This window comes from Boleophthalmus pectinirostris, unplaced genomic scaffold (assembly GCF_026225935.1).
Source record: "Boleophthalmus pectinirostris isolate CB_2022bp ecotype Guang Dong unplaced genomic scaffold, ASM2622593v1 HiC_scaffold_19, whole genome shotgun sequence".
NCBI classification, from domain to species: domain Eukaryota; kingdom Metazoa; phylum Chordata; class Actinopteri; order Gobiiformes; family Gobiidae; genus Boleophthalmus; species Boleophthalmus pectinirostris.
Genome location: NW_026571140.1, coordinates 41,705,508 through 41,733,066, shown reverse-complemented (window position 1 = coordinate 41,733,066; position 27,559 = coordinate 41,705,508). Strand labels below are relative to the sequence as shown.

Below are 27,559 nucleotides of genomic sequence, written 5' to 3'. Positions count from 1 at the left end.
GTTATCAACAAGACACAAACGTCACTATTCTGCACTGAAGCAGGTGAAAATTGTTAATGAACTCAGTGTCACTGAAGTGAAGCACATCACCACTCACCACTCTTGGCTCCATCTCCACATCCACACGTTCCTTTCAACGAACTGAACCACAAAACACCACGACCAAAAACCTCGTCCTTCTCCTTCTCAATCTCCTCCTTAAAACAAGTAAGTTGTTCATGTTCTGGCTCTGGTACGAGAGGAACTTTAAAATCTCCAGGTGCTCGATGCTGCGTCCATGTTTGGACAACTTCTGTAAACACAGAGACGCTCACTGCGGTTGACGTCGTCGTGTCTCCAGTGTCACATGCGGGACACTTTTAGGACCGTTTAATGTTCACACTGGAGTCACGTACAAGTCACATTTAATTGGAAATGTGAACGACCTCGCGAAAACATCGGATTTCACAAAAAAATCCAAATTGAGCGTTAAGCCCTGCAGTCTGAACGTAGCCGTAGTCTGGTCCTGACCAGGTTTGTTTCTGGGTGCTTGTTACTGCGTCACCTCTGGTCCGTCACTCTGGTGGAACTGAGGCTTTGATAAACCTGGATTGGCCAAGTTTTCACTTTAGCTCACTTCATGGAATCCCCCCCCCCCAGTTTAGTCCTGGTTTAGTCCTTGTTAGGTCCTGGTCCAGTCCAGACAGAGCAGTAATTAAACCGTGTCGACTCACGTGCAGTCCCTTGTACGTCCCACAGGGGGTGCTGACTTGAGCGGCTCCAGGGGGCAGAGTTTTGGCCACATATCCCAGGTACGTGGCCAGAAAGAGTAAAGCGAGAACTCCCACCACAATGAGAGCGATGCAGCGGCGCGACAGGACCACCAGGGGGCTGATGTACTGCCGGTGCCGCGCGTACTGCACCTCCTCCTCCTCGTCCTGGACCAGGTACCGGTACTCGTTTCTCCCAGAGACCTCGAACGCCTCCTCACTCATCTTTACCCTGAAACGAAAGAGAGCAACGGCAGATCAGAAAACGGACTCACAGGAACAGGACACTATGGTTTAGTCCTGGTTTAGTCCTGGTTTAGTCCTCATTCAGTCTTGGTTCAGTCCTGGCTCAGTCCTGGTTCTTTCTGGTTTGGTATAGTCTGGTTTAGACCCGCATTGGTCCTGGTTTAGTCCTGGTTAAATCCTGATTAAATCCTGCTTAAATCCTGGTTTAGACCTGGTTTAGTCCTGGTTTAGTCCTGGTTATGTCCTGATTTAGTCCACGTTTTGTCCCAGATTCAGTTCCTGGCTCAGTCCTGGTTTAGTCCTGGCTCAGTCCTGGTTTGGTATAGTTTAGTCGCAGTTGAGTCCTGGTTTAGTCCTCGTTTAGTGCTGGTTAAGTCCTGCTTTAGACGTGCTTTAGTCCTGGTTCATTCTGATTTGATTTATTCTGGTTCAGTCCTAGTTAAGTCCTGGTTTAGTTCTGGTTTAGACCTGGTTTAGTCCTGGTTTGGTCCTGGTTTGGTCCTGGTTTGGTCCTGTTTTGATATGGTTTAGTTCTGGTTTATATCTGGTTTAGTCCTGATTTATTCCTGGTTCAGTTCTGTTCAGTCCCGGTTTAGTCCTGGTTTAGTCCTGGTTCAGTCCTGGTTTAGTCCTGGTTCAGTCTTGGTTTAATATGGTTTAGTTCTGGTTTAGATCTGGTTCAGTCCTGATTTATTCCTGGTTCAGTTCTGTTCAGTCCCGGTTTAGTCCTGGTTTAGTCCTGGTTCAGTCCTGGTTTAGTCCTGGTTCAGTCCTGGTTCAGTCCTGGTTTAGTCCTGGTTTAGTCCTGGTTCAGTCCTGGTTTAGTCCTGGTTCAGACCTGGTTTAGTCCTGGTTCAGTCCTGGTTCAGTCCTGAACTGAACTGAGTAAACAAAACCAGAAAGACAAAAAAATAAAAACTGCCTTGTTGTGGGCGTGTGATGATTTATGATAAAATGCGGAGTTGGAATCGTTGACCTAATTAAAATGTGATCTGGGTCCTGGTTTAGTCCTGGTTCAGTTCTGGTTAAGTCCTGGTTTAGTCCTGGTTTAGTCCGAGTGAACCTTTGATCTGCATTTGACCAACTTACAAATCACTGCTTCAAAATCTAACACAGGGCTGGAATATTGATCCTTAGTCCTGGTTTAGTCCCGGTTTAGTCCTGGTTGAGTCCTGGTTTAGTTCTGGTTTAGACCTGGTTTAGTCCTGGTTCAGTTCTGGTTAAGTCCTGGTTGAGTCCTGGTTTAGTCCTCGTTTAGTGCTGGTTAAGTCCTGCTTTAGACGTGCTTTAGTCCTGGTTTATTCTGATTTGATTTATTCTGGTTCAGTCCTAGTTAAGTCCTGGTTTAGTTCTGGTTTAGACCTGGTTTAGTCCTGGTTTGGTCCTGATTTGGTCCTGGTTTGGTCCTGTTTTGATATGGTTTAGTTCTGGTTTAGATCTGGTTTAGTCCTGATTTAGTCCTGGTTCAGTTCTGTTCAGTCCCGGTTTAGTCCTGGTTTAGTCCTGGTTTAGTCCTGGTTTCAGTCCTGGTTTAGTCCTGGTTTAGTCCTGGTTCAGTCCTGGTTCAGTCCTGGTTCAGTCTTGGTTTAATATGGTTTAGTTCTGGTTTAGATCTGGTTCAGTCCTAGTTAAGTCCTGGTTTAGTCTCTGGTTCAGTCCATGGTTTCATATGGTGTAGTTCTAATTTAGTCCTGGTTTAGTCCAAGTTTTGTCCCGATTCAGTCCCTGGTTTAGTCCTGGTTCAGTCCTGGTTTAGTCCTGGTTCAGTCCTGGTTTAGTCCTGAACTGAACTGAGTAAACAAAACCAGAAAGACAAAAAAATAAAAACTGCCTTGTTGTGGGCGTGTGATGATTTATGATAAAATGCGGAGTCGGAATCGTTGACCTAATTAAAATGTGATCTGGGTCCTGGTTTAGTCCTGGTTGAGTTCTGGTTAAGTCCTGGTTTAGTCCTGGTTTAGTTCTGGTTTAGACCTGGTTTAGTCCTGGTTTAGACCTGGTTTAGACCTGGTTTAGTCCTGGTTTAGTTCTGGTTTAGATCTGGTTTAGTCCTGGTTTAGTTCTGTTTTAGTCCTGGTTTAGTCCTGGTTTAGTTCTGGTTTAGACCTGGTTTAGTCCTGGTTTAGTCCTGGTTTAGACCTGGTTTAGTTCTGGTTTAGACCTGGTTTAGTCCTGGTTTAGTTCTGGTTTAGACCTGGTTTAGTCCTGGTTTAGACCTGGTTTAGTTCTGGTTTAGACCTGGTTTAGTCCTGGTTTAGTTCTGGTTTAGACCTGGTTTAGTCCTGGTTTAGACCTGGTTTAGTCCTGGTTTAGTCCTGGTTTAGGCCTGGTTTAGTCCTGGTTTAGTTCCTGGTTTAGTCCGTCCTGGTTTAGTCCTGGTTGAGTCCTGGTTTTCCTGGTTTAGTCCTGGTTTAGTCCTGGTTTTAGTCCTGGTTTAGACCTGGTTAGTCCTGGTTTGAGTCCTGGTTTAGTCCTGGTTGAGTCCTGGTTTTAGTCCTGGTTTAGTCCTGGTTATGTCCTGGTTGAGTCCTGGTTGAGTCCTGGTTTTGTCCTGGTTGAGTCCTGGTTTAGTCCTGTTTTAGTCCTGGTTTAGACCTGGTTGAGTCCTGGTTTAGTCTCAATTAAAAAAACCCTGCAGTTCAGATCTGTACAAACATGTTCTGAAATGTGATCCTTGTGTTTGTTTGTCAGTTCAGATTTCAGTCTCTTTGTCGATTCTCCTGGACGTGTTTAAAATGTGAACTTTGAACAGAATCAAAATATTAAAACATGAATCATAAATATTATCACGATCGCAGGGCTTGTCAGATAAATCGCCACAAAAGCCCCGGGACAGATTATCAGGATCTTGGCGGCCAAATAATGCGTCTTTGAAGGAGCCAAATACGCTCTTTTCTGATCTATGTTTTAACGCTGTTTCCTCGTTTTGTTTCATTCAAATTTCAAATCGATTTGATACGGTTCAATAAAAAATAACAGCAAAATGATGGCTGTGATATTAAAATTCAACCCACTTTATTTCTGTCGCACATTTCACAAACAAACAGTTTCCAAAGTGCTGCACAAATACATCAAAAATAACAACAATAAGATGATAAAATAAACTACTAAAATAATACTAGTCTTAAAGTAATAAAACCAGTAAAATAAAAATAAAACTATATCATAGAATAGAAATAAATAAACCAATAAATAAATTAAATCAGTAAAACCAATAAAAACACATAAAAATCAATAAAAGACACAGAGAATAAAAGTGGGTCTTCAGACGAGATTTAAAACTCTCCACTGTGGAGCTGCTCCAACGTGAAGCGGCAGATCGTTCCAGAGTTTAGGGTCGACCACAGAGAAGCTCCTGTCCTCCTGGTTTTAAGTCTCGTCTTAGGCCCTGAGCTGGAGCTGGACCTCGGACCTCAGAGCGCAGGGATATAAACTTGGATGAGGTCCGAGACGTACAGCGGAGCCAGTCCAAAAAAGTCTTTGTTAAACTGATTTTTGTGCAAAGTTCATATGAAACAAGTCTTTTATTTATATCGCACTTTTCACAGACATTTGTCACACTTTCACAGAGGATTATTCAGCATTATTCATTCACTCTACACCCGGTGATGTAAACTACTGCTGTAGCCACAGCTGCCTTGTGTCAGACTGACAGAAGTGTGGCTGCCATGCCAGTCAGCACCATTGGTCCCTCCGACCACCACCATCACTCACACCCACACCACTTTCATACTAGACAATATGGTTGAGTGTCTTGCCTAAGGACACAATAACAGTTTTTTTGTCACCTCCTGTGGCTCCTGGAATTCCCAGTGTCTCCATCCAAGTCCTGACCAGGCCCGACCTCTGAGCTTCTGAGATCTGGGATCAGGCTTTTACAAGCCGGTATTGGCCACAATACCAATTTTAATCATAAAAACTGTGCAAATGTCGAATGTGTCGCATAAACAAGTTTCTTTCCTCCAAACAAGCAATAAAACTGTGGCTGTAACAAAATAATATAGTAAAATACACCACAAAATACTCGATATATCGATACAGCAACCCACGATATCGATACTGTATCATGACAATAAACGATACGATATATCAATATTTTGATATTTTTTCACACCCCTTGTCAAGTGGTAATACAGGAAGTGCTCCACCGTGTTTTTAAACCCACCTTCACTGGTATCGTTTGGATAATTTTAGCCCTGGTATCGCCAATCTCTACTGAACAAAGGGTAAAAGGAGCTGTGAACTCAAAAACTACTGCTTCATGACGTCACAAGGTGGAACAGAGCATTTTGAGCTTTACTAATAATAAAGTGTTACTCAAACATGAGTGAATGGACTCCTCCTTAACGTGGTGGAGGTGTTTGAGCGCCCGAATGATCCGGGAGCTGTGTTATCGGGGGCTTCATGGCCCTGGTCGGGTCACCCAAGGCAAACAGATTCGAGGGATCAGTCAGACTAAGAGCGGTTCAGAAGCCTCTGTGACGAGAACATTATCCAATGTTTCCCGTTTCCCACAGAAATTTGTTTAGGCATGTTAAGAAAGACTACTGATCAGACCCAAACATGCAGAAAATAGTCTTGGGGGGGTGGGTTCCGGGGGCAGGGCAGTTCAGCTGCAGACGGGAGGTACGCAGTGGCGGAAACTGACCACAGGCTTACGGAACAGGTGGCAAACGAAATGAGGCTGGCTCCAAATGAAAGTACTGGGGAACGGACAAAAAGAAAGTGGTAAGTTTAAAAATGTTCAGTATTCACAAAAAACAGAAAAAGCCTGAGTTACGTTCACCACTTAAATGACAGAACGATCTGGCACTGGAGAGAAGGTCAACAGGAGATGATTGAATAATGAGGATCAGAAGTGGAGCTCAGCAGGTAGTTTTGCGAGGATTCACAGGGTTTGGTGGGACGAAGTCAAGGTGCGGCGGGAAACACTGCAGTCCAGTTATGTCGCCCGTTGGGGTTGGGGCTCAATGGAGGGTGTCTGGTGGTCTCCCTGGGCACAGCCTGAAGGAAAAACATGGGGTCGTCCTCCCCTGGACCGACCACCTACAGGAGGATCCGTGAGGGGCCGTTGCAGAAGGATCTGGGCAGCAGATCACAGCTCAGGATCTAGCTGACGACCAAGCAGTGGACATTTGAGATTCTAGATGCTGTTTACACCATATGTGGCAGAAGACCTTCCAGAGGAAATACTTTGGAATGGACCATTCTGTCATCAACTGAAACATCAGAGTGGAGTAAGAACAAGGACTTTCCTGTTGAGTTCACCTAGCGCCCCCTGCAGGCTGCTGAGACACTGCAAGACACAGAGGAGGGACACTTTTGGCTCTTCCTCTCCTCAAACTGAACTGCACAGACCTGCTGACCCTCCCTGACCCGTCCTCCTGTCAAACTGTCCTGAGGCCTTTGACTGAGACACAGTGGAATTTCCGTCTGGATCAATAAAGTCTCTCTGATATCTTATCCCTAAATGCACTCTCATATCTTACCCTTAAATATAAATGTCTTCACTGCCCCGCGGCGTTCTGCGGGACCCACTGCCTGTACATGCCCGAGATTCAGTACCAACCCACTCAACACCCAACACATAAAATATAACAGGAGGGTGTGACACAAAAAACAAACAAACAGCAGAAAGCTCCACGTACGAGACTTCACCTTTTCAACATGAAATACTTTTCTGCTTATCGCCGGGATCGTCCTTGTCCCACAAGGTAAGAAACGGTACTTTTTATGTGTGTTATGAGTTACGAGGGTCTGAGATGTCACTGTTTCGCCTAGAATGTTCCACAGTATGGCATTAAACGTGTCTATTTCCAAAGTGGCAAGGAGACAGCATCATAGGGCAAAGTTACGGGTCAGATTTATGGAGAGGTGAGTCCACTCAGAGTAAGAATGCGTGTATTCCAAGGAATTTTTGAGCTGTTATTGAATAATGCACAATCCACCAGAAAAGTGAAGAATAGTGAAAGTTTCATTATAAATGAACACTGTTGGGCAAGTGACTTTAACACTGTAATGTGTTATTTATGACTTGTTACTGTCATTTTAAAGTAATCCATTACATTACAATATTACTGTATTTAAAATGTAAGGCATTACATTACTATTGCATTACTTTTAAGTTACTCTCACCAAAATAACTGCGAAGATGCTGAACTTTTGTGCCGTATATGGACTGAACCAGAACTAAACCAGGACTAAACCAGAGCTGAACCAGGTCTAAACCAGAGCTGAACCAGGACTAAACCAAGTCTAAACCAGGACTAAACCAGGTCTAAACCAGGTCTAAACCAGGACTAATCTTGGACTAATCTTGGACTAGAACTTGGAATGAGAGAGAACCTGAGCCCGTGGAACAGGGTGTCTGTAAAGCGCGATCGCGTGAGCTGCGTGGAGTTCTGCGTCGGTTCTTTCGCCCGTGGTCACCTGACGGTCTATGCGGGCACGTCTCTGGCGTTTCACCGCTGCTGATATCGCAGCGAAATTTGTACGAAGAAAAAAAACAAAACAAACAAACACTTCAATCCAGGTTAAAAATTCATTGTAACGCGGGTCACTGACATTTGTACAGAGTAAAATATTACAATTTTTTCCCCCGTGATGCCACATTACTGAGTTACAGCAAAAAGCAACACATTACAGTAATTCATTATTTTTATAACGTGTTACTTCCAACACAACATTTTGGCTTATATAACATCCTAAATGTTAGAAAAGACTCATTTAAATGTTTCAGACTTTTGTGCCCATCTCTTGTATATTGAATAAATTCATAGGTGCTCATCCAAAAAAATGTTTTGTCAGGTGGGTAACGCCTCGGATAATCCCTCATAAATCTGCAGTGGTTCAGTTTATAGTCACAAACATAAAAAAATAAATAAAATACTAGTACTTCTGCAATTTGGCAGCATTTTGTCTTCAGGCCACATTTGTTTATGTTTTACAGAAGCTAAACTTAAAACCACATGACTCATTTGCATAAACTATAAGTGCTGAAAAAAACAGCTCGCTCCTTGTGCGCTGATGTGGTTCAGCTTCTGTCGGACTAAAGGACACGACTCAGTGGAATATGAGTGTTCTTTCTGTGACAGAGAGGTGTTCTGCTGATGGTGAGTCTGTTCTGTGTGTGTATCATGTTGGAGATGATTCATGTGAAACTTTTCAGAGATTATAAATCTGCAGGTCGTACACACAGACCGTTCAGCTTTGTAGCTTACCAAAGTTGTACTAAAACATTTTGGTAACACAGTAATACTGTATACCCCGAGAAGAATCCTGAGAAGATTTAATGGTATCAAAGTCTGGATACTGCCCAACCCTAGACTCAACGCTATAAGAAGAACAACATCCTAAAATGTTAGGAAATCTCAACTGGGTAACACTTCCCATAGAGTCTATTATAAAACCCACATTACACAGTTGACACTGATGAGATTTAAGCACAACTGATGGGAGAACCAGAGTGTCCAGAGGAAATGCTGAGAGAAACAGGGAAAAACATGCACAATCCACCCAGGAATCGAATCCGAAACCTTTTTGCTGTGTGAAGCGTGAGTGCTGGACACTGTGCCGTGACAATAAGTGTGTTCATATTGTGGGACTGACCTGGGACTATTGGACTGAAAGTTAAAGAAGCCAAAATGAAAATCCACGATTGTTTCTTGTCTTTTTGAACTAATCAGATCTGTGATTTTCAGCCTGGTGTCTCAAGTGTAAAGTGTGTGAAACTGAAGGTTCCGAGTGTGTGGGAGAAGAGGAGACCTGCTCTGCAAACTTCACTCGCTGTGGAATTGCTCGGATAGTATCATACGTGGGTTAGTGAAGAACCTGCACAAAACTACTGCAAAACTACAGATTTCAACTATATTTACTTTAAATGTTTAAATGATTGCTTTGAGTTACATGTTCATTTGTTTGTTTTTCTATTTTGCTCCATGTTATGTTATTTTAATTTATTATTACACAATAAACATCTAAACTATTTAAAAAATCCCTTTCTTTTGCAGAAGGTACTGTAAAAAAAGAAGAAATAAAGGCCTCCTGTTTCCCGGAGCATGTGTGCAGAGCCGGCTCGGTCAACCTGGGACCGTTCAGTGTTTATTACACAACAAAATGCTGCGACACAGACAACTGTAACACAGAGAAGCCCCCGGACGGTAAGACACACAACAGCAGCTGCTTTAAATAATAACACTTTAAGAGACTGAGATGAAGACATTCTTAAACAAACACACCAGGTCATGAGGAACATGCCCACACATGTTCATGAAAGTGCAGAAGTGTCAGATTACAACCGTAACACACACAAGCACAACAGGTCTTCTTCAAAAGCTCCAGTCAATTTTGCAAAATGCTTCTTATATTTGTAAATATTTCCAGGTCATATTAAGTTGTACAGTACAGTCGTCCCTCGCTGTATCACGGTTCACCTTTTGTGGTCTCGCTGTTTCGTGGATTTTTTGTGTGTGTAATTTTGCATGCTTTTTTTCCCTTTACAACGTATTTTCACGCATCGTGTTCCTCTCCTGCGTCCTGATTGGCTAAGGGATTGTAGACCGCTGTCAATCAATCTCCTCCGTGCTGTGTCTCCTGTACAGTACAGAATGTGTTCAGTTTGACAAATTTATATAAATGTTGGATCTGTATCAGTGTGATTCTGAAGTACTGTAGGTTTGCAAGTTTTCTCCCTGACAGAACCCACAATGTCAATGAAACGTTCTGCACTGACAAAGGCTCCTGCGCTCGCACATAAAGGGCAAAACGGGCGGGTTTTAACGTTCTGGAATTTTACGGCCGATAGTCGAACCTCGGATTCAGGAGGAGCAGTGTGGTTTTCGTCCTGGCCGTGGAACACTGGACCAGCTCTACACTCTCCATCGGGTGCTCGAGGTTCATGGGAGTTTGCCCAACCAGTCCACATGTGCTTTGTGGACTTGGAGAAGGCATTCGACCGTGTCCCTCGTGGTGTCCTGTGGGGGGTGCTCTGGGAGTATGGGGTCCCTGTATGACCGGAGCAGGAGCTGTGTTCGCATTGCCGGCAGTAAGTCAGACCTGTTCCCGGTGCATGTTGGACTCCGCCAGGGCTGCCCTTTGTCACCGGTTCTGTTCATTGTATTTATGGACAGAATTTCTAGGTGCAGTCAGGGGCCGGAGGGGGTCCGGTTTGGGGACCACAGGATTTCATCTCTGCTGTTTGCGGATGATGTTGTCCTGTTGGCTTCATCGAACCAGGACCTGCAATGTGCACTGGGGCGGTTTGCAGCCGAGTGTGAAGCGGCTGGGATGAAGATCAGCTCTTCTAAGTCTGAGGCCATGGTTCTCGACCGGAAAAAGGTGTCCTGCCCTCTCCGGGCGGGTGGAGAGTCCTTGCCTCAAGTGGAGGAGTTCAAGTATCTCGGGGTCTTGTTCTCGAGTGAGGGAAGGATGGAGCGTGAGATTGACAGGCGGATCGGTGCAGCGTCGGCAGTGATGCGGTCGCTGTATCGGACCGTTGTGGTGAAGAGGAGCTGAGCCGAAAGGCGAAGCTCTCGATTTACCGGTCAGTCTTCGTTCCTACTCTCACCTATGGTCATGAGCTCTGGGGTAGTGACCGAAAGGACGAGATCGCAGATACAAGCGCTTGAAATGAGTTTCCTCCGCAGGGTGGCTGGGCGCTCCCTTAGAGATAGGGTGAGGAGCTCAGTCACACGGGAGGAGCTCGGAGTAGAGCCGCTGCTCCTCCACGTCGAGAGGAGCCAGTTGAGGCTCGGGCATCTGTTCTGGATGCCTCCTGGGCGTCTCCCTCGGGAGGTGTTCCGGGCATGTCCCACCAGGAGGAGGCCCCGGGGAAGACCCAGGACACGCTGGAGGGACCATGTCTCTGGGCTGGCCTGGGAACACCTCGGGGTTCCCCCGGAGGAGCTGGAGGACGTGTCTGTGGGTGAAGGAAGTCTGGGAGTCCCTGCTTAGGCTGCTGCCCCCGCGACCCGGCCCCGGATAAGTGGACGAAAATGGATGGATGGGTAGTAATTACTCACAGGCGGGTCAGGACTAAACCAGGACTACAAAAGCTCTCAGTCGGTCCTTTCTCCTGCGGTCACCCGCGAGCTCGCCCCGACAGTGACTCCTGGTTCAGTTGTGGTTTAGTCTTGGTTTACTACTGTTTTAGTCCTAGTTCAGTCCTGGTTTAGTCCTCCTCTTCAGTCCTGGAATCAGCCCTGGGTTAGTCCTGGTTTAGTCTTAACGGGTGCAGTGCTGTACTGTGCGGGTGTGGGTCTCCAAAAATGGACCCATGCAGGACTCTGTTCTGTAGGGCTCCATTACGGAATAAATGAATCTTGGGTTCGTTACATAAAGAAGGAGGAAAATAACAAAAGGACGACAGCAGCAATACGTTTTAAGAAGGATGTAAAAAGGGATGTAAGTGTCCTGTGTGTGTATAAAGTTTGTGGTGAGGGGTTTTACAGCTTTAAAACAGATATAATAATGGTAAAATATAAAGTTCACTACTTTGCAGATTTCGTTTACTGCGGGTTATTTTTAGAACATAACCCCCGTGATAAACGAGGGACCACTGTAAATTAGATGACTTAGTGTGTTATTATCACGCTATTATTATGTTATTATTATGTTATTATGTACTCAGTATAAATTCCTTGATTGTGTGTTTTAGTGTTTATCAAGTTCCGCCCCAACGGCATAAAGTGTGATGTCTGTACGGAGGACGGATCATGCAACGGGACAATGGACTGTGTGGATGACCAGACTTACTGCTTCACCATCGACCCAAGTACACAACACACGTACACAACACACGTACACAACACATACACACGTACACAAACACACAAACACACAAACACGTACAAAACACATGTACACATACACGTCCTGAAGTAAATCCCACAATTGTGACATCCATTTGTTTGTTTGTTTCAGAATCAAAGGGGTGTGCGACTCGGAGCTTCTGTGTGGATCGTCCCTTTTTCCTGGACAACATGGAGGGGATGACGTGCCGCGGCGGCAGCAGCCCCAGAGCTGGTCTGGACCCACTGTCCACCCTGCTTCTCCCGCTCATCTCGCTCCTTTTCTACAAATAAAAACGACTTCAAGTTTCTGTTACAAACGGGGCTTAGTTTTCTCCAGGTTTGGCTATTTTTTTTTAGGTTTAAAATTTTACTTTCTATTTGGAAATCATCATCACACTAGGGAATACCACATCTGTGTAACCTGTGTCTATAACTGTTGTACACTGGGCCAAAACCCTCTAATGTACACAACAAACATTATAAGATAAATAAAAACATTAGAAAACACCTTTATTTTGTTTAAATGATGTTTTAATTATCAGAATGATGTGCATACGTGTGCCAGTGTCATCGTATGTTTAGAACTCTCTACTTCTTGTTATTTCCAACATATTTTTAAACTTTTTTTTTTATCAAATTGTTTCTTGGTCGGTGTTAGAGGAGAACCAGCTGGAAAGTGCCCCTAGTTCATCTATATGCCCCAAGTTCATCTATATACATATAAAAAAAAAACATTTTTTGTCATTATATATAATTAGTGCTGTCAAGCGATTAAAAAAATTTAGAGATTAATTCATTATGATCTGTAATTAATTAATCTAATTAATCTCTTTTTAATCTCACCTATAAATTGCTGAGAAAAGCCTCAACTTGAGGTATTTTCATTTAAATTCATTATTACATTATTGTGGCAGATCAAAAGACTGATATAGAACAAAAAAAAGTGACTTTATAAAGTCATTTATTGTTTAACAAACTTTAACAGATGCAGTCATTTACATTCTGCTGTGTTCTTTTGTCAAACTTTAACTGTGTGTGTGCACGATGTGGGAGCGGGAGCGGCCGGGATGATAAACTACAGTCCCACAAACTAAATATAAGTGTAAAGTCAAATATACAAATGATTCATGTTTGTCAATCATACATCACTTGTGCTGGATATTTTATTTTGGCATTAATAAAAACAATTTTAAGTAGCCTAAACTTGCAGACGTGGTCTAATCTTACACACATGTTAGACAATTCCTTTCTGTTTCTCCATGTTTGATGGAGTTTAAGAAAAAGAACGTCCACATTAGGGATGGGCATTCGATGAAATTTTATTAATCAATCGTCTGGAGAATTAACGATCGATTTTTAATTAATCATTAACGTTTTTATATTAAAATTATCATCATTATTATTACTGTTACTAATCTGCATAAATAAACTCAACTTTACAACATATAAACATAAACACTCTAGAGCCACATCAGCCCGTTTGATGTTATAATGTTTTTAATGCAGATTTGCATAAACTAAGTGAGAAGAGAAAAAAAAAAAACCGCTGATGTGGTTCAGCTCCTGTCGGACTAAAGGACACGACTCAAATGACTTGATGCTGAAGGTGATCTTTCAGAGATCAAACATGTGCAGGACAGATAGAATGAAAATTACAATTCTTTGCGGGAGTGAGTGGAGCAGGACTGCACAGTGTGAGACTGTGACAAACAGATATAAAACAGATTAAAAATGAGATTAACACGATTAAAAAACATAACGCGCTAAATATGACTGTAATTAATCAATCACAATTAAAACAATAATTTGACACCCTGTATATAATGTACACACGCAAGTTTCAATATATCTCAACAAATTTGTTTCTACATACAAAAAAAAAAAAAAAACCATCCAAAAATGATGTGGTCTCAGCTGTGCCGGAACTATTTCAGGATTTGATCTTACTTCAATGAAATACAGAGTCAAGACTTCCTAAAAGTGACTCTGAATGATTTTTGAACAAATTCTGTAGCTTTCTAAGTTTCTTGTTCTTAAATACATCAAAGACTAAGTGCATTGTATTTGGTACAAATCAAATGAAACCTCAACTGAAGCTGAAGCTGGGCAATGCAGCTATTGAGCAAGAGAAGGAAACTGAGCTTCTTGATGTTACACCAGACAGTAAACTATCCTGGACCATGTTGACTCTCTGGGTGGAAAAATGGGAAGGAACATGTCTGTTAGGCTACGTTCAGACTGCAGGGCTTAATGCTCAATTCCGATTTTTTTGTGAAATCCGATGTTTTAGCGAGGTCGTTCACATTTCCAATTAAATGCGACTTGTCTGTGACTCCAGTGTGAACGGTAAACGGCCCGAAAGTGTCCCACATGTGACTGGAGACACGACGACGTCAACCCCATGCGTCAACCGCAGCGAGCGTGATCTGTGTTTACGGAAGTTGTCCAAACATGGACGCGAGCATTGAGCACCTGGAGATTTTAAAGTTCCGGTTTCCGCCTGCTTCAGCGCAGAATAGTGACGTTTGTGGCTTGTTGATAACGTGTAGGTGGATGATTTCGCTTTGGCCGTTCAGACTGAAGTCACATGTCAAAAGATCAGATATGTATCGGTTTCAGGAGCACATATCCAAGTGTCCTGGATCGCATTTGAAAAAATCGGATCTGTGCCGTTCAGACTGTCATTAAAAGATCAGATACAGGAACATAGAAACCAAAAATCGGATTTGAGTCACTTTAGGCTGCAGTCTGAACACAGCTTTATTAAGAGATGTTTCACATTCTTAACACCACCTTTAATGAAGCAGGTCCTGCAGACTCTGGTGTTCTCACACTTGGATCACTGCTCAATGATTTGGCCAAGTGCAACTAAAAAGGAGCTTGGAAAACTTCAGTTAGCTCAGAACAAACTAGAACAAAGCTGCTCGTCTTGTTCTAGGGCAACATTAAGATCAAATGTGAACAATATACATGTCAGTCTTCATTGGTTAAAGGCTGAGGAGAGGCTGAAGGCCTCACTACTGTATTTTTAGGTCTATAAGGATTTAGTTACAGAGTTACAGAGGACGTCTCCCAGAGTATTTTAAAAGACGTGAAACATCCACTAAATTCAGAGTTTCAGCTGCTTCCTTCTGGTCAGAGGCTTTTAGTCCCAAGATCTAGAACGAATCGTTTTAAAAGGAGCTTCGTTCCGGCTGCTGTCGTACTTATGAATAGATTGTAATCTATTTATCTAAGATTGTGTGTTTTTAACATATTTAAGATTTATTGTGATTTTAGCCAAGTAAGATGGTTGAATTTAACTAATTGTTTATGGAACAAACCGTTCTGCACTGGAGCTCTGTAACACTATTTTGTAATTGTGTTTTTATACGTGTTTTGTGGATGAATGAAATGTGAAACGTGGAACCTGCCTCTCAAATCTGTAAAGCAAATTTACCTACGGGTAACAATAAAGCGACCTAACCTAACCTAACCTAAGGATCTAGCTGACGACCAAGTAGGATTGGGTAGTAATACAGTATTAAAGTTCCCGCGGTATCAAAAAGTAGAAACAGTTTCAGTTTCATTACCGACAATAAAAAAATCTGCAGCGCTTAAGGACCTAATATAATATTATAATTTATTGATCCCTAAATTTGTTTGCTCAGCACAAATAAATGTGTGGTTGTATTTTCAGTTTAATTTATCACGATTTAAAACTAACAGTGTCTCTAATGTTTCTTTTAACTGTGTGGGGAGATGACGTTTCATTAGTTTTGTTCCGTTGTCACGTGACGTTCTTAAGAGACCAAGACAAGACGACAAGTCCGGCCATAAGTGAGTTGGTCACAAAAAGAATACTTGTACTTCTGCAATTTGACAGCATTTTGGCTTCAGGTGCACGTTTGTTTATGTTTTACAGAAACAAAACTTAAAACCACATAATTACCGTATTTTCCGCACTATTAGGCGCTCTGGATTATAAGGTGCACTGTCATTAAATGGTCTAACTTTTTTCACAAATAAACCGCACTGGACTTTAAAGGAAACACAACAGTGTGATGGGTGAGTGGTTTTGTTTGTTTGTTCGTTCACAGTGACTCTGGGCTTTGTTCAGTTGTGGCGTGTAGGGAGGTGCTGTCTGGGACCAACGGATTGTCGGTTCAGTCATGTTCAGTCGTGTCTAGAAGTGGCACATTGCACTCGCTTTTTCGGTTTGTTCCTCCATTCCGTTCCTCGTCGGCGTGGAGTGATGACTGTGTCTGTGGGTGTGTTTCGCTGTGCGGTCGCTGTCTGCTCCGTGTGTGTTTGCGTGTTTTGTGGGTGGTGCGGCTTTGTAGTTTACTGAAAGAGTGGATTCGTGTATGGGGCGCTCTGGATTGTGGCGCGTGGTCTTTTTTGATGGGGTTAGAGGCTTAAGAGCGCGTCTAACAGCCCGGAAAATATGGTAAATTGCATAAACTATAAGCGCTGATAAAAACAGCTCGCTCCTTGTGCGCTGATGCGGTTCAGCTTCTGTTGGACTAAAGGACACGGCTCAGTGGAATATGAGTGTTGTTTCTGTGACAGAGTTTGTGCTGCTGATGGTGAGTCTGTTCTGTGAGTGTGTTGCGTTGGAGATGGTTCATGTGAAACTTTTCAGAGATTATAAGTCTGCAGGTCGTACACACAGACCGTACAGCGGTGCGGCTTTGTAGATTACCAAAGTTGTACTAAAACATTTTGGTAAAACAGTGATACTATACCACGATAAAATCCTGAGAAAGTTTAACAGTATCAAAATTTGGATATCGCCCAACCCAAGGACCAAGCAGTGGACATTTAAGATTCTAGATGTTGTTTACACCATATGTGGCAGAAGACCTTCCAGAGGAAATACTTTGGAATGGACCATTCTGTCATCAACTGAAACATCAGAGTGGAGTAAGAAAAAGGCCTTTCCTGTTGAGTTCACCTAGCGCCCCCTGCAGGCTGCTGAGACGCTGCAGGACACAGAGGAGGGACACTTTTGGCTCTTCCTCTCCTCAAACTGAACTGCACAGACCTGCTGACCCTCCCTGACCCATTGTCGTGAACCCCCCTTGTTCTCGGGAGGGCTCACCTGGGTCGATTAAAGGAGATGAAGGTTTTGGCGTAAATTCCAGTGAGAGGCTCCTGACATCCGGATGGAGATGTTATGCTTTATTTCATTAAATAAATAGCTTTTAGAGCATTAGTGGTTTAAAATGATTGTTTTAGATGATAGAGGCATTTTTGTGATCTATATTAACACAAGTTACTTGTTTTATTTTTGATTTAAACCTGATTTGTTTCTTTCGAATTGATTTACTTGATTTATCAAGTTTAAAACTTTTAGATTGGGTTGTTTGACATTATTTTTTTTTTTGTAACATTATGATATGCTTGTGTGCAGGAAACATGCAAACAAACCAGATGCGAGCTTCCTGCTCCTTTGAAGTTGATCTGAAGAGTTGGTTTGAAGAGGCGTCTGGCCTATGGAGCAATGCTTGCGGTTTCTAAAGCGTTGTCTGTTCTTAGAAAATGTATGCTATATGTGACGTTTCACTTTGCATGTACCTGGGTGGAGTTCTGTGACCTTAAAAAGACCTGAAGGATATAAATACTGGAAAAAATCTGTGTAGAAGTGTGATCCTGATTCGGTTGGCATTGACCCCTCCGGCGTAATTCTGCTAGGAGGTCAAGATCTCAAATTTTGAACTAGGCAGTGCTTTATAGCTTACCTGGTCACAGGGTAATTTCTCCAAAAGGTACTTGCATAGTGATTTGTCTTAATTGTTTAGGTATGAGTTTTTAAGTAAAATAGCAGCTACCGAGTGAGCTGGTCATAGTCATCCGGTTGTGAGCTTTCCAGGCCTAAAAACCTCGAGTAAGCGAACTTTTGCACAACGACAAACGATGGTACCAGCCACATGAGTAGCGCATTAAATTAATAAAAAGCCGAAAAATAAGACAAAGACAAATCACTTGTTGGGATCTTTTGTTGAGTCTCTCCCTTTAATTAATATACATATATTCCTACCACAAGCAAGTCCAGTCATCATAGGTGAGTTATCTGATGAAATGCAATGTTGGGAAATTTTCTGATGCAGTGTTTTGATGCAATGCTGAGTTTGGATAAATGTTTTGAGGCACTGCTAAGGATAAGTGAATATTTGCAATGTTTGGTGTAAAGCTAAATCTGGATAAATGTTTTGAGGCACTGCTGAAATTAAGTAAAAATCTGCAATGTTTTAATGCAATGTTGGATTTGGATGAATGCTTTGAGGTACTGTTAAAAATAAGTAAGGTCTGGCAAATGTTATGAGATAGGGTTAGCATGTGTATGGACTTAATCTGATGTATAGGGGAATGTTGGATGGGGTTTTTAAGGCTAAGTGATATTTTCGTGTGTAGTTAGAGTCATTTGAAAAGAAGCGAGTCACGGGTCATATAGTACTGGCCTGGCTTTCTAACACCCATCCTCCTGTCAAACTGTCCTGAGGCCTTTGACTGAGACACACAGTGGAATTTTCCTCTGGATCAATAAATTCTCTCTCTGATATCTTATCCCTAAATGCACTCTCATATCTTACCCTTAAATACAAATGTCTTCACTGCCCCGCGGCGTTCTGCGGGACCCACTGTCTGTACATGCCCGAGATTCAGTACCAACCCACTCAACACATATCATATACATAAAATATAACAGGAGGGTGTGAGACTCCATCAGACAAACAGCAGAAAGCTCCACGTACGAGACTTCACCTTTTCAACATGAAATACTTTTTGCTTATCGCCGGGATCGTCCTTGTCCCACAAGGTAAGAAACGGTACTTTTTATGTGTGTTATGAGTTACGAGGGTCTGAGATGTCACTGTTTCGCCTAGAATGTTCCACAGTATGGCATTAAACGTGTCTATTTCCAAAGTGGCAAGGAGACAGCATCATAGGGCAAAGTTACGGGTCAGATTTATGGAGAGGTGAGCCCACTCAGAGTAAGAATGCGTGTATTCCAAGGAATTTTTGAGCTGTAATTGAATAATGCACAATCCACCAGAAAAGTGAAGAATAGTGAAAGTTTCATTATAAATGAACACTGTTGGGCAAGTGACTTTAACACTGTAATGTGTTATTTATGACTTGTTACTGTCATTTTAAAGTAATCCATTACATTACAATATTACTGTATTTAAAATGTAAGGCATTACATTACTATTGCATTACTTTTAAGTTACTCTCACCAAAATAACTGCGAAGATGCTGAACTTTTGTGCCGTATATGGACTGAACCAGGACTGAACCAGGTCTAAACCAGAGCTGAACCAGGTCTAAACCAGAGCTGAACCAGGACTAAACCAGGTCTAAACCAGGACTAAACCAGGTCTAAACCAGGACTAATCTTGGACTAGAACTTGGAATGAGAGAGAACCTGAGCCCGTGGAACAGGGTGTCTGTAAAGCGCGATCGCGTGAGCTGCGTGGAGTTCTGCGTCGGTTCTTTCGCCCGTGGTCACCTGACGGTCTATGCGGGCACGTCTCTGGCGTTTCACCGCTGCTGATATCGCAGCGAAATTTGTACGAAGAAAAAAAACAAAAAACAAAAAAAACACTTCAATCCAGGTAAAAAATTCATTGTAACGCGGGTCACTGACATTTGTACAGAGTAAAATATTACAATTTTTTCCCCCTGTGATGCCACATTACTGAGTTACAGCAAAAAGCAACACATTACAGTAATTCATTATTTTTATAACGTGTTACTTCCAACACAACATTTTGGCTTATATAACATCCTAAATGTTAGAAAAGACTCATTTAAATGTTTCAGACTTTTGTGCCCATCTCTTGTATATTGAATAAATTCATATGTGCTCATCCAAAAAATGTTTTGTCAGCTGGAGTAACGCCTTGGATAATCCCTCATAAATCTGCAGTGGTTCAGTTTATAGTCACAAACATAAAAAAATAAATAAAATACTAGTACTTCTGCAATATGGCAGCATTTTGTCTTCAGGCCACATTTGTTTATGTTTTACAGAAGCTAAACTTAAAACCACATGACTCATTTGCATAAACTATAAGTGCTGAAAAAAACAGCTCGCTCCTTGTGCGCTGATGTGGTTCAGCTTCTGTCGGACTAAAGGACATGACTCAGTGGAATATGAGTGTTCTTTCTGTGACAGAGAGGTGTTCTGCTGATGGTGAGTCTGTTCTGTGTGTGTATCATGTTGGAGATGATTCATGTGAAACTTTTCAGAGATTATAAATCTGCAGGTCGTACACACAGACCGTTCAGCTTTGTAGCTTACCAAAGTTGTACTAAAACATTTTGGTAACACAGTAATACTGTATACCCCGAGAAGAATCCTGAGAAGATTTAATGGTATCAAAGTCTGGATACTGCCCAACCCTAGACTCAACGCTATAAGAAGGACAACATCCTAAAATGTTAGGAAATCTCAACTGGGTAACACTTCCCATAGAGTCTATTATAAAACCCACATTACACAGTTGACACTGATGAGATTTAAGCACAACTGATGGGAGAACCAGAGTGTCCAGAGGAAATGCTGAGAGAAACAGGAAAAACATGCACAATCCACCCAGGAATCGAATCCGAAACCTTTTTGCTGTGAAGCGTGAGTGCTGGACACTGTGCCGTGACAATAAGTGTGTTCATATTGTGGGACTGACCTGGGACTATTGGACTGAAAGTTAAAGAAGCCAAAATGAAAATCCACGATTGTTTCTTGTCTTTTTGAACTAATCAGATCTGTGATTTTCAGCCTGGTGTCTCAAGTGTAAAGTGTGTGAAACTCAAGGTTCCGAGTGTGTGGGAGAAGAGACCTGCTCTGCAAACTTCACTCGCTGTGGAATTGCTCGGATAGTATCATACGTGGGTTAGTGAAGAACCTGCACAAAACTACTGCAAAACTACAGATTTCAACTATATTTACTTTAAATGTTTAAATGATTGCTTTGAGTTACATGTTCATTTGTTTGTTTTTCTATTTTGCTCCATGTTATGTTATTTTAATTTATTATTACACAATAAACATCTAAACTATTTAAAAAATCCCTTTCTTTTGCAGAAGGTACTGTAGACAGAGAAGAAATAAAGGTGTCCTGTTTCCCGGAGCATGTGTGCAGAGCCGGCTCGGTCAACCTGGGACCGTACAGTGTTTATTACACAACAAAATGCTGCGACACAGACAACTGTAACACAGAGAAGCCCCCGGACGGTAAGACACACAACAGCAGCTGCTTTAAATAATAACACTTTAAGAGACTGAGATGAAGACATTCTTAAACAAACACACCAGGTCATGAGGAACATGCCCACACATGTTCATGAAAGTGCAGAAGTGTCAGAGATTACAACCGTAACACACACAAGCACAACAGGTCTTCTTCAAAAGCTCAAGTCAATTTTGCAAAATGCTTCTTATATTTGTAAATATTTCCAGGTCATATTAAGTTGTATATTAAATTAGATGACTTTAAATTAGATGCATTATTATACCTGTACTCAGTATCAATTCCTTGATTGTGTGTTTTAGTGTTTATCAAGTCCCGCCCCAACGGCGTAAAGTGTGATCTCTGTACGAGGGGCGGATCATGCAACGGGACAGTGGACTGTGTGGATGACCAGACTTACTGCACCACCATCAACCCAAGTACACACACACACGTACACAACACACAAACACATACACACGTACACAACACAAACACACGTACACAACACACACATACACACGTACACAACACACACATACACACGTACACAACACACACACAACACACGTACACAAACACATGTACACAAACACACGTACACAACACACACATACACACATACACAACACATGTACACACACACATGTACACAAACACACGTACACAACACACACATACACACGTACACAACACACGTACACAATACACACGTACACAAACACACGTACACAACACACACATACACAAACACAAACACACGTACACAAACACACGTACACAACACACACATACACACATACACAACACACGTACACAAACACATGTACACAAACACACGTACACAACACACACGTACACAAACACATGTACACAAACACACGTACACAACACACACAAACACACGTACACAACACACGTACACAACACATGTACACAACACATGTACACAAACACACGTACATGTACACAACACACGTACACAACACATGTACACAACACATGTACACAACACACGTACACAAACACACGTACACAAACACACGTACACACACGTACACAAACACACACATGTACAACACACGTACACAAACACACACGTACACAACACACGTACACACACACACGTACACAACACATGTACACAAACACATGTACACAAACACACGTACACAACACACACAAACACACGTACACAACACACGTACACAAACACACGTACACAACACATGTAACACACGTACACAACACACGTACACAACACACACACACACACGTACACAAACACACGTACACAAACACACGTACACAACACATGTACACAAACACATACACAACACGTACACAACACATACACACGTACACACGTACACACGTACACACAAACACACGTACACAACACACGTACACACACACAACACATGTACACAACACACACACACACGTACACACAACACACGTACACACGTACACAACACACGTACACACAACACACGTACACAACACATGTACACAAACACACATACACAACACACGTACACAAACACACGTACACAAACACGTACAACACGTACACACGTACACAACACACGTACACAAACACACGTACACACGTACACACACAACACATGTACACACAACACACGTACACACACACACACACGTACACACACACGTACACACACACGTACACACACGTACACACACAAACAACGTACACAAACACACGTACACAAACACACGTACACAAACACACGTACACAACACACGTACACACACAACACACACACATGTACACACAACACACACACGTACACACACGTACACACACGTACACACACACGTACACAAACACACGTACACACAACACACGTACACAACACACGTAACACACGTACACAACACGTACACAACACACGTACACACAACACACGTACACAACACATGTACACAAACACACGTACACAACACACACATACACACGTACACAACACACGTACACAACACATGTACACACGTACACAACACACGTACACAACACACGTACACAAACACACGTACACAACACACATGTACACAAACACACGTACACAACACACAACACACGTACACAACACACGTACACAACACACGTACACAACACACGTACACAAACACACACACGTACACACGTACACAAACACACGTACACAACACACGTACACAAACACACGTACACAACACACGTACACACACACACACGTACACAACACACGTACACAAACACACGTACACAACACACGTACACACGTACACACACAAACACACGTACACACACAACACACGTACACAACACACGTACACAAACACACGTACACACACACAAACACACGTACACAAACACACACGTACACAACACACGTACACAAACACACGTACACACGTACACAACACATGTACACAAACACACGTACACAACACACACACGTACAACACACGTACACAACACACGTACACAACACACGTACACAACACATGTACACAAACACACGTACACACACACACACACGTACACAAACACACGTAACACACACGTACACACAAACGTACACAAACACACGTAACACACGTACACAAACACACGTACACAAACACGTACACACAACACACATGTACACAAAACACACGTACACAACACACATGTACACAACACAACACACATACACGTACACACACACACATACACAAACACACATACACAACACGTACACAAACACACGTACACACGTACACAACACATGTACACAAACACACGTACACAAACACACGTACACAACACACGTACACAAACACACGTACACACGTACACACGTACACAAACACACGTACACACACACACACACACACACGTACACAACACACGTACACAACACACGTACACAACACATGTACACAAACACACGTACACAAACACACGTACACAACACACGTACACACACACACAACACACGTACACAACACACGTACACAACACAAGTACACAACACACGTACACACGTACACAACACATGTACACAACACACGTACACACAACACATGTACACAAACACATCTACACAAACACAAAAACACACGTACACAAACACAGACACACACACACACGTACACAAACACAGACACACGTACACAAACACATACGACACACGTACACAAACACACGTACACAAACACACAGACACACAGTACACAAACACACGTACACACGTACACAAACACACGTACACAGACACACGTACACAGACAACACACGACAACACATACACATACACACAAACACATACATACACGTGTACACAAACACATACACGCGTACACAAACACACATACACAACACAAAAACAAATAAATCCCATAGTCATACATTTGTTTGTTTGTTTGTTTGTTTGTTTCAGAGATAAAGGGGTGTGCGACTCGGAGCTTCTGTGTGGATCGTCCCTTTTTCCTGGACAACCTGGAGGAGATGACGTGCCGCGGCGGCAGCAGCCCCAGAGCTGGTCTGAACCCACTGTCCACCCTGCTCCTCCCGCTCATCTCTCTCATTTTCTACAAATAAAAACGACTTCAAGTTTCTATGACAGACGGGGCTTAGTTTTCACCAGATTTGGCCATGTTTTTTAGGCTTAAAGTTGTACTTTCTATTTGGAAATCATGACATTCCACAAGGGAATTCCACAGCTGTGTAACCTGTGTCTGTAACTGTTGTACACTGGGCCAAAACCCTCTAATGTACACAACAAACATTATGATTTGATAAATAAAAACATTACAAAATACCTTTATTTTGTTTAAATTATGTTTTAAGTACCAGAATGATGTGCATACGTGTGCCAATGTCATCAAATGTTTGGAACTCTCTACTACTAGTACTAGTAGTAGTAGTAGCGGCAGCAGTAGTAGTAGTAGTGGTAGTAGTAGTAGTAGTAGTAGTAGTAGTAGTAGTAGTAGTAGTAGTAGTAGTAGTAGTAGTAGTAGTAGTAGTAGTAGTAGTAGTGGTAGTAGTAGTAGTAGTAGTAGTAGTAGTAGTAGTAGTAGTAGTAGTAGTAGTAGTAGTAGTAGTAGTAGTAGTAGTAGTAGTAGTAGTAGTAGTAGTAGTAGTAGTAGTAGTAGTAGTAGTAGTAGTAGTAGTAGTAGTAGTAGTAGTAGTAGTGTAGTAGTAGTAGTAGTACTAGTAGTAGTAGTAGTAGTAGTAGTAGTAGTAGTAGTAGTTAGTAGTAGTAGTAGTAGTAGTAGTAATTGTAGTAGTAGTATAGTAGTAGTAGTATAGTAGTAGTAGTAATGCTAGTAGCAGTAGTAGTAGTAGTAGTAGTAGTAGTTAGTAGTAGTAGTTGTAGTAGTAGTAGTAGTAGTAGTAGTAGTAGCAGTAGTAGTAGTGTAGTTAGTAGTAGTAGTCAGTAGTAGTATAGTAGTAGTAGTAGCAGTAGTAGTTAGTAGTAGTAGTAGTAGTCTAGTAGTAGTAGTAGTAGTAGTAGTAGTAGTAGTAGTAGTAGTCAGTAGTAGTAGTAGTAGCGTAGTAGTAGCTAGTAGTAGTAGTAGTAGTAGTAGTAGTAGTAGTAGTAGTAGTAGTGTAGTAGTAGTAGTAGTAGTAGTAGTAGTAGTAGTAGTAGTAGTAGTAGTAGTAGTAGTAGTAGTAGTAGTAGTAGTAGTAGTAGTAGTAGTAGTAGTAGTAGTAGTAGTAGTAGTAGTAGTAGTAGTAGTAGTAGTAGTAGTAGTAGTAGTAGTAGTAGTAGTAGTAGTAGTAGTAGTAGTAGTAGTAGTAGTAGTTAGTAGTAGTAGTAGCAGTAGTAGTAGTAGTAGTAGTAGTAGTAGTAGTAGTAGTAGTAGTAGTAGTAGTAGTAGTAGTAGTAGTAGTAGTAGTAGTAGTAGTAGTAGTAGTAGTAGTTGTAGTACTAGTTGTAGTAGTTGTAGTGCTAGTTGTAGTAGTAGTAGTAGTAGTAGTCATAGTAGTAGTAGTAGTTGTAGTTGTTGTAGTGCTAGTCATAGTAGTAGTAGTAGTAGTAGTAGTAATAGTAAAAAGTACAGTATCTAGTATGAAAATAGCTGCACCAGAATCTTGTATCCTTAGAAATATCCAAACAGTTTTTCATTACACATTGTCCAACTAAATAAATCGCTTTTATAACTTTATTTACGACGAACATCGGGCTGTTTTTGGGCAAATCTGGTGAATAAAATCGTGCGCAGGTCGGACAGTCGCAGCTCCGACGACAGAACCGTAAACAATGAACGGAAACCTGAGGAGTTGTCCCGATGTTTACACTGTTAACAGGCGCTTTGGAGAGGAAATATTTGCGCAGCATCTGTCAAATTCAACACAAAATGCGCTAAATTCTCACTGTTTACGAGTGACACGCGCTTCAGACTACGAAAACGTCCACTTTACAACTTTTACTTCGCGGATGATTTGCAGATTAATTCACATTTCGCCGAAGGAGAAGCAGAAACGCGTGCACTCACCACAGATCTCATGCGTAAAAGTTGTGGAAGTTGGGATTCCAGTTGCGCATTTTTCACGAACTCCAAACTGCGCAGTCCACGTCTTCTTCTGCCGCGCTGTGCCAGAGAAAGTGGTTTGTTTTGGTGTTTGGTGGCGCGTTGTGGCCACGTCTGCCCCGTCTGTCCCGGAGTGCGCCTCCCCGGGACGGTCACGTGACACGAGCGTGTGACAGGGGCGTGCCAACCAACACGCGCCAGGGACTCGGGTTTAAAGGGGCCCGGACACTGAAAATAGAAGTTTAGTTGTTTTTTTTTTTTCATTTGACATTTCAAATAATAATGATATAATTGTTAAAATGATGTACAGGAAGTTTTACTTTATTTTATTATTTTTTTTTAAACTTTATTTATTTATGTATTGATTTAATTTAATTTCAATTCATTTATTTATTTCATAGTTTTTTTTTTTGTTTTTTTTTCACAAACTTTATTGATCCACAACTGAAATTATTTGGACACAGGAGCTCACACTTCACAATATAATAATAATAATAATAATAATAATAATAATAATAATAATAATAATAATAATTAGAGCCCGACCGATATGGATTTTGTTGTGGCCGATATGAAACTGATATAATGGGAGTTGGAGCTGCCGATAGCCGATATAATCACCGATATATTTAGTGATGTAAAAATTCACTGTAAATCTTGAATTGTTTAAAAAACTTAGGTTTGGCTCTAGTGGATTTTAAATTGGGTTTATTTAGGCAACATTTATTGTTATTTTGACTCTTTACGTCATATTTACAGACAGTAGATTGGCCTAATGGCATTTTTGCATCACATTCTAGCTACTGTTACTGTCACTGCTAGTGATGGGTATTCCATTTTTTTTTTTTTTGGAGAACCGGCTCTTTTGGCTCGGCTCACTAAAGCAGCTGGCTCTTTCGGCTCCCAAGCGACTCTTGAGATTGTTTTGTTGCAAGCAGGACTAAACCAAAACTGAACCAGGACTGAAAAAGGACTAAACCAGGACTAAAACAGATTTAAACCAAGTGTAAAACAGGACTAAACCAGA

General features: G+C 41.9%; 2 protein-coding genes and 1 long non-coding RNA gene across 3 annotated transcripts in view; 2 read left to right on the top strand and 1 right to left on the bottom strand.

Annotated features, from left to right (window-relative positions):
* Positions 1-26,683, bottom strand: part of si:ch211-71n6.4 (para-nitrobenzyl esterase) — an 83,893-nt gene extending 57,210 nt beyond the window's left edge. The window contains 2 exon segments of the mRNA XM_055154617.1: positions 714-981; positions 26,497-26,683. Of these exon segments, the coding sequence (XP_055010592.1) occupies positions 714-974 (261 nt within the window). The 5' untranslated portion in view covers positions 975-981; positions 26,497-26,683.
* LOC129409169 (phospholipase A2 inhibitor PIP-like) lies at positions 7,329-12,298 on the top strand. The gene is made up of 5 exons (XM_055154357.1): positions 7,329-7,440; positions 8,696-8,812; positions 9,008-9,154; positions 11,650-11,766; positions 11,916-12,298. Exons 1-5 carry the CDS (start codon positions 7,329-7,331, stop codon positions 12,074-12,076), a joined length of 654 nt encoding a protein of 217 aa, XP_055010332.1. The 3' UTR covers positions 12,077-12,298.
* LOC129409215 (uncharacterized) lies at positions 20,429-21,438 on the top strand. The gene is made up of 3 exons (XR_008632286.1): positions 20,429-20,666; positions 20,859-21,008; positions 21,327-21,438. It is a non-coding gene; the product is annotated as an uncharacterized LOC129409215 (long non-coding RNA).
* Positions 26,684-27,559: the final 876 nt, after the last annotated feature.

What these genes read in the sequence shown, in the direction of transcription:
- LOC129409169 (XM_055154357.1), top strand. Translation starts at nt 7,329, where the DNA reads ATGAGAGAGAACCTGAGCCCGTGGAACAGGGTGTCTGTAAAGCGCGAT. An exon ending in TCGGATAGTATCATACGTGG is followed by an intron (nt 8,813 to 9,007) that starts GTTAGTGAAGAA and finishes CTTTTGCAGAAG; the next exon opens with GTACTGTAAAAAAAGAAGAA. An exon ending in CTGCTTCACCATCGACCCAA is followed by an intron (nt 11,767 to 11,915) that starts GTACACAACACA and finishes TGTTTGTTTCAG; the next exon opens with AATCAAAGGGGTGTGCGACT.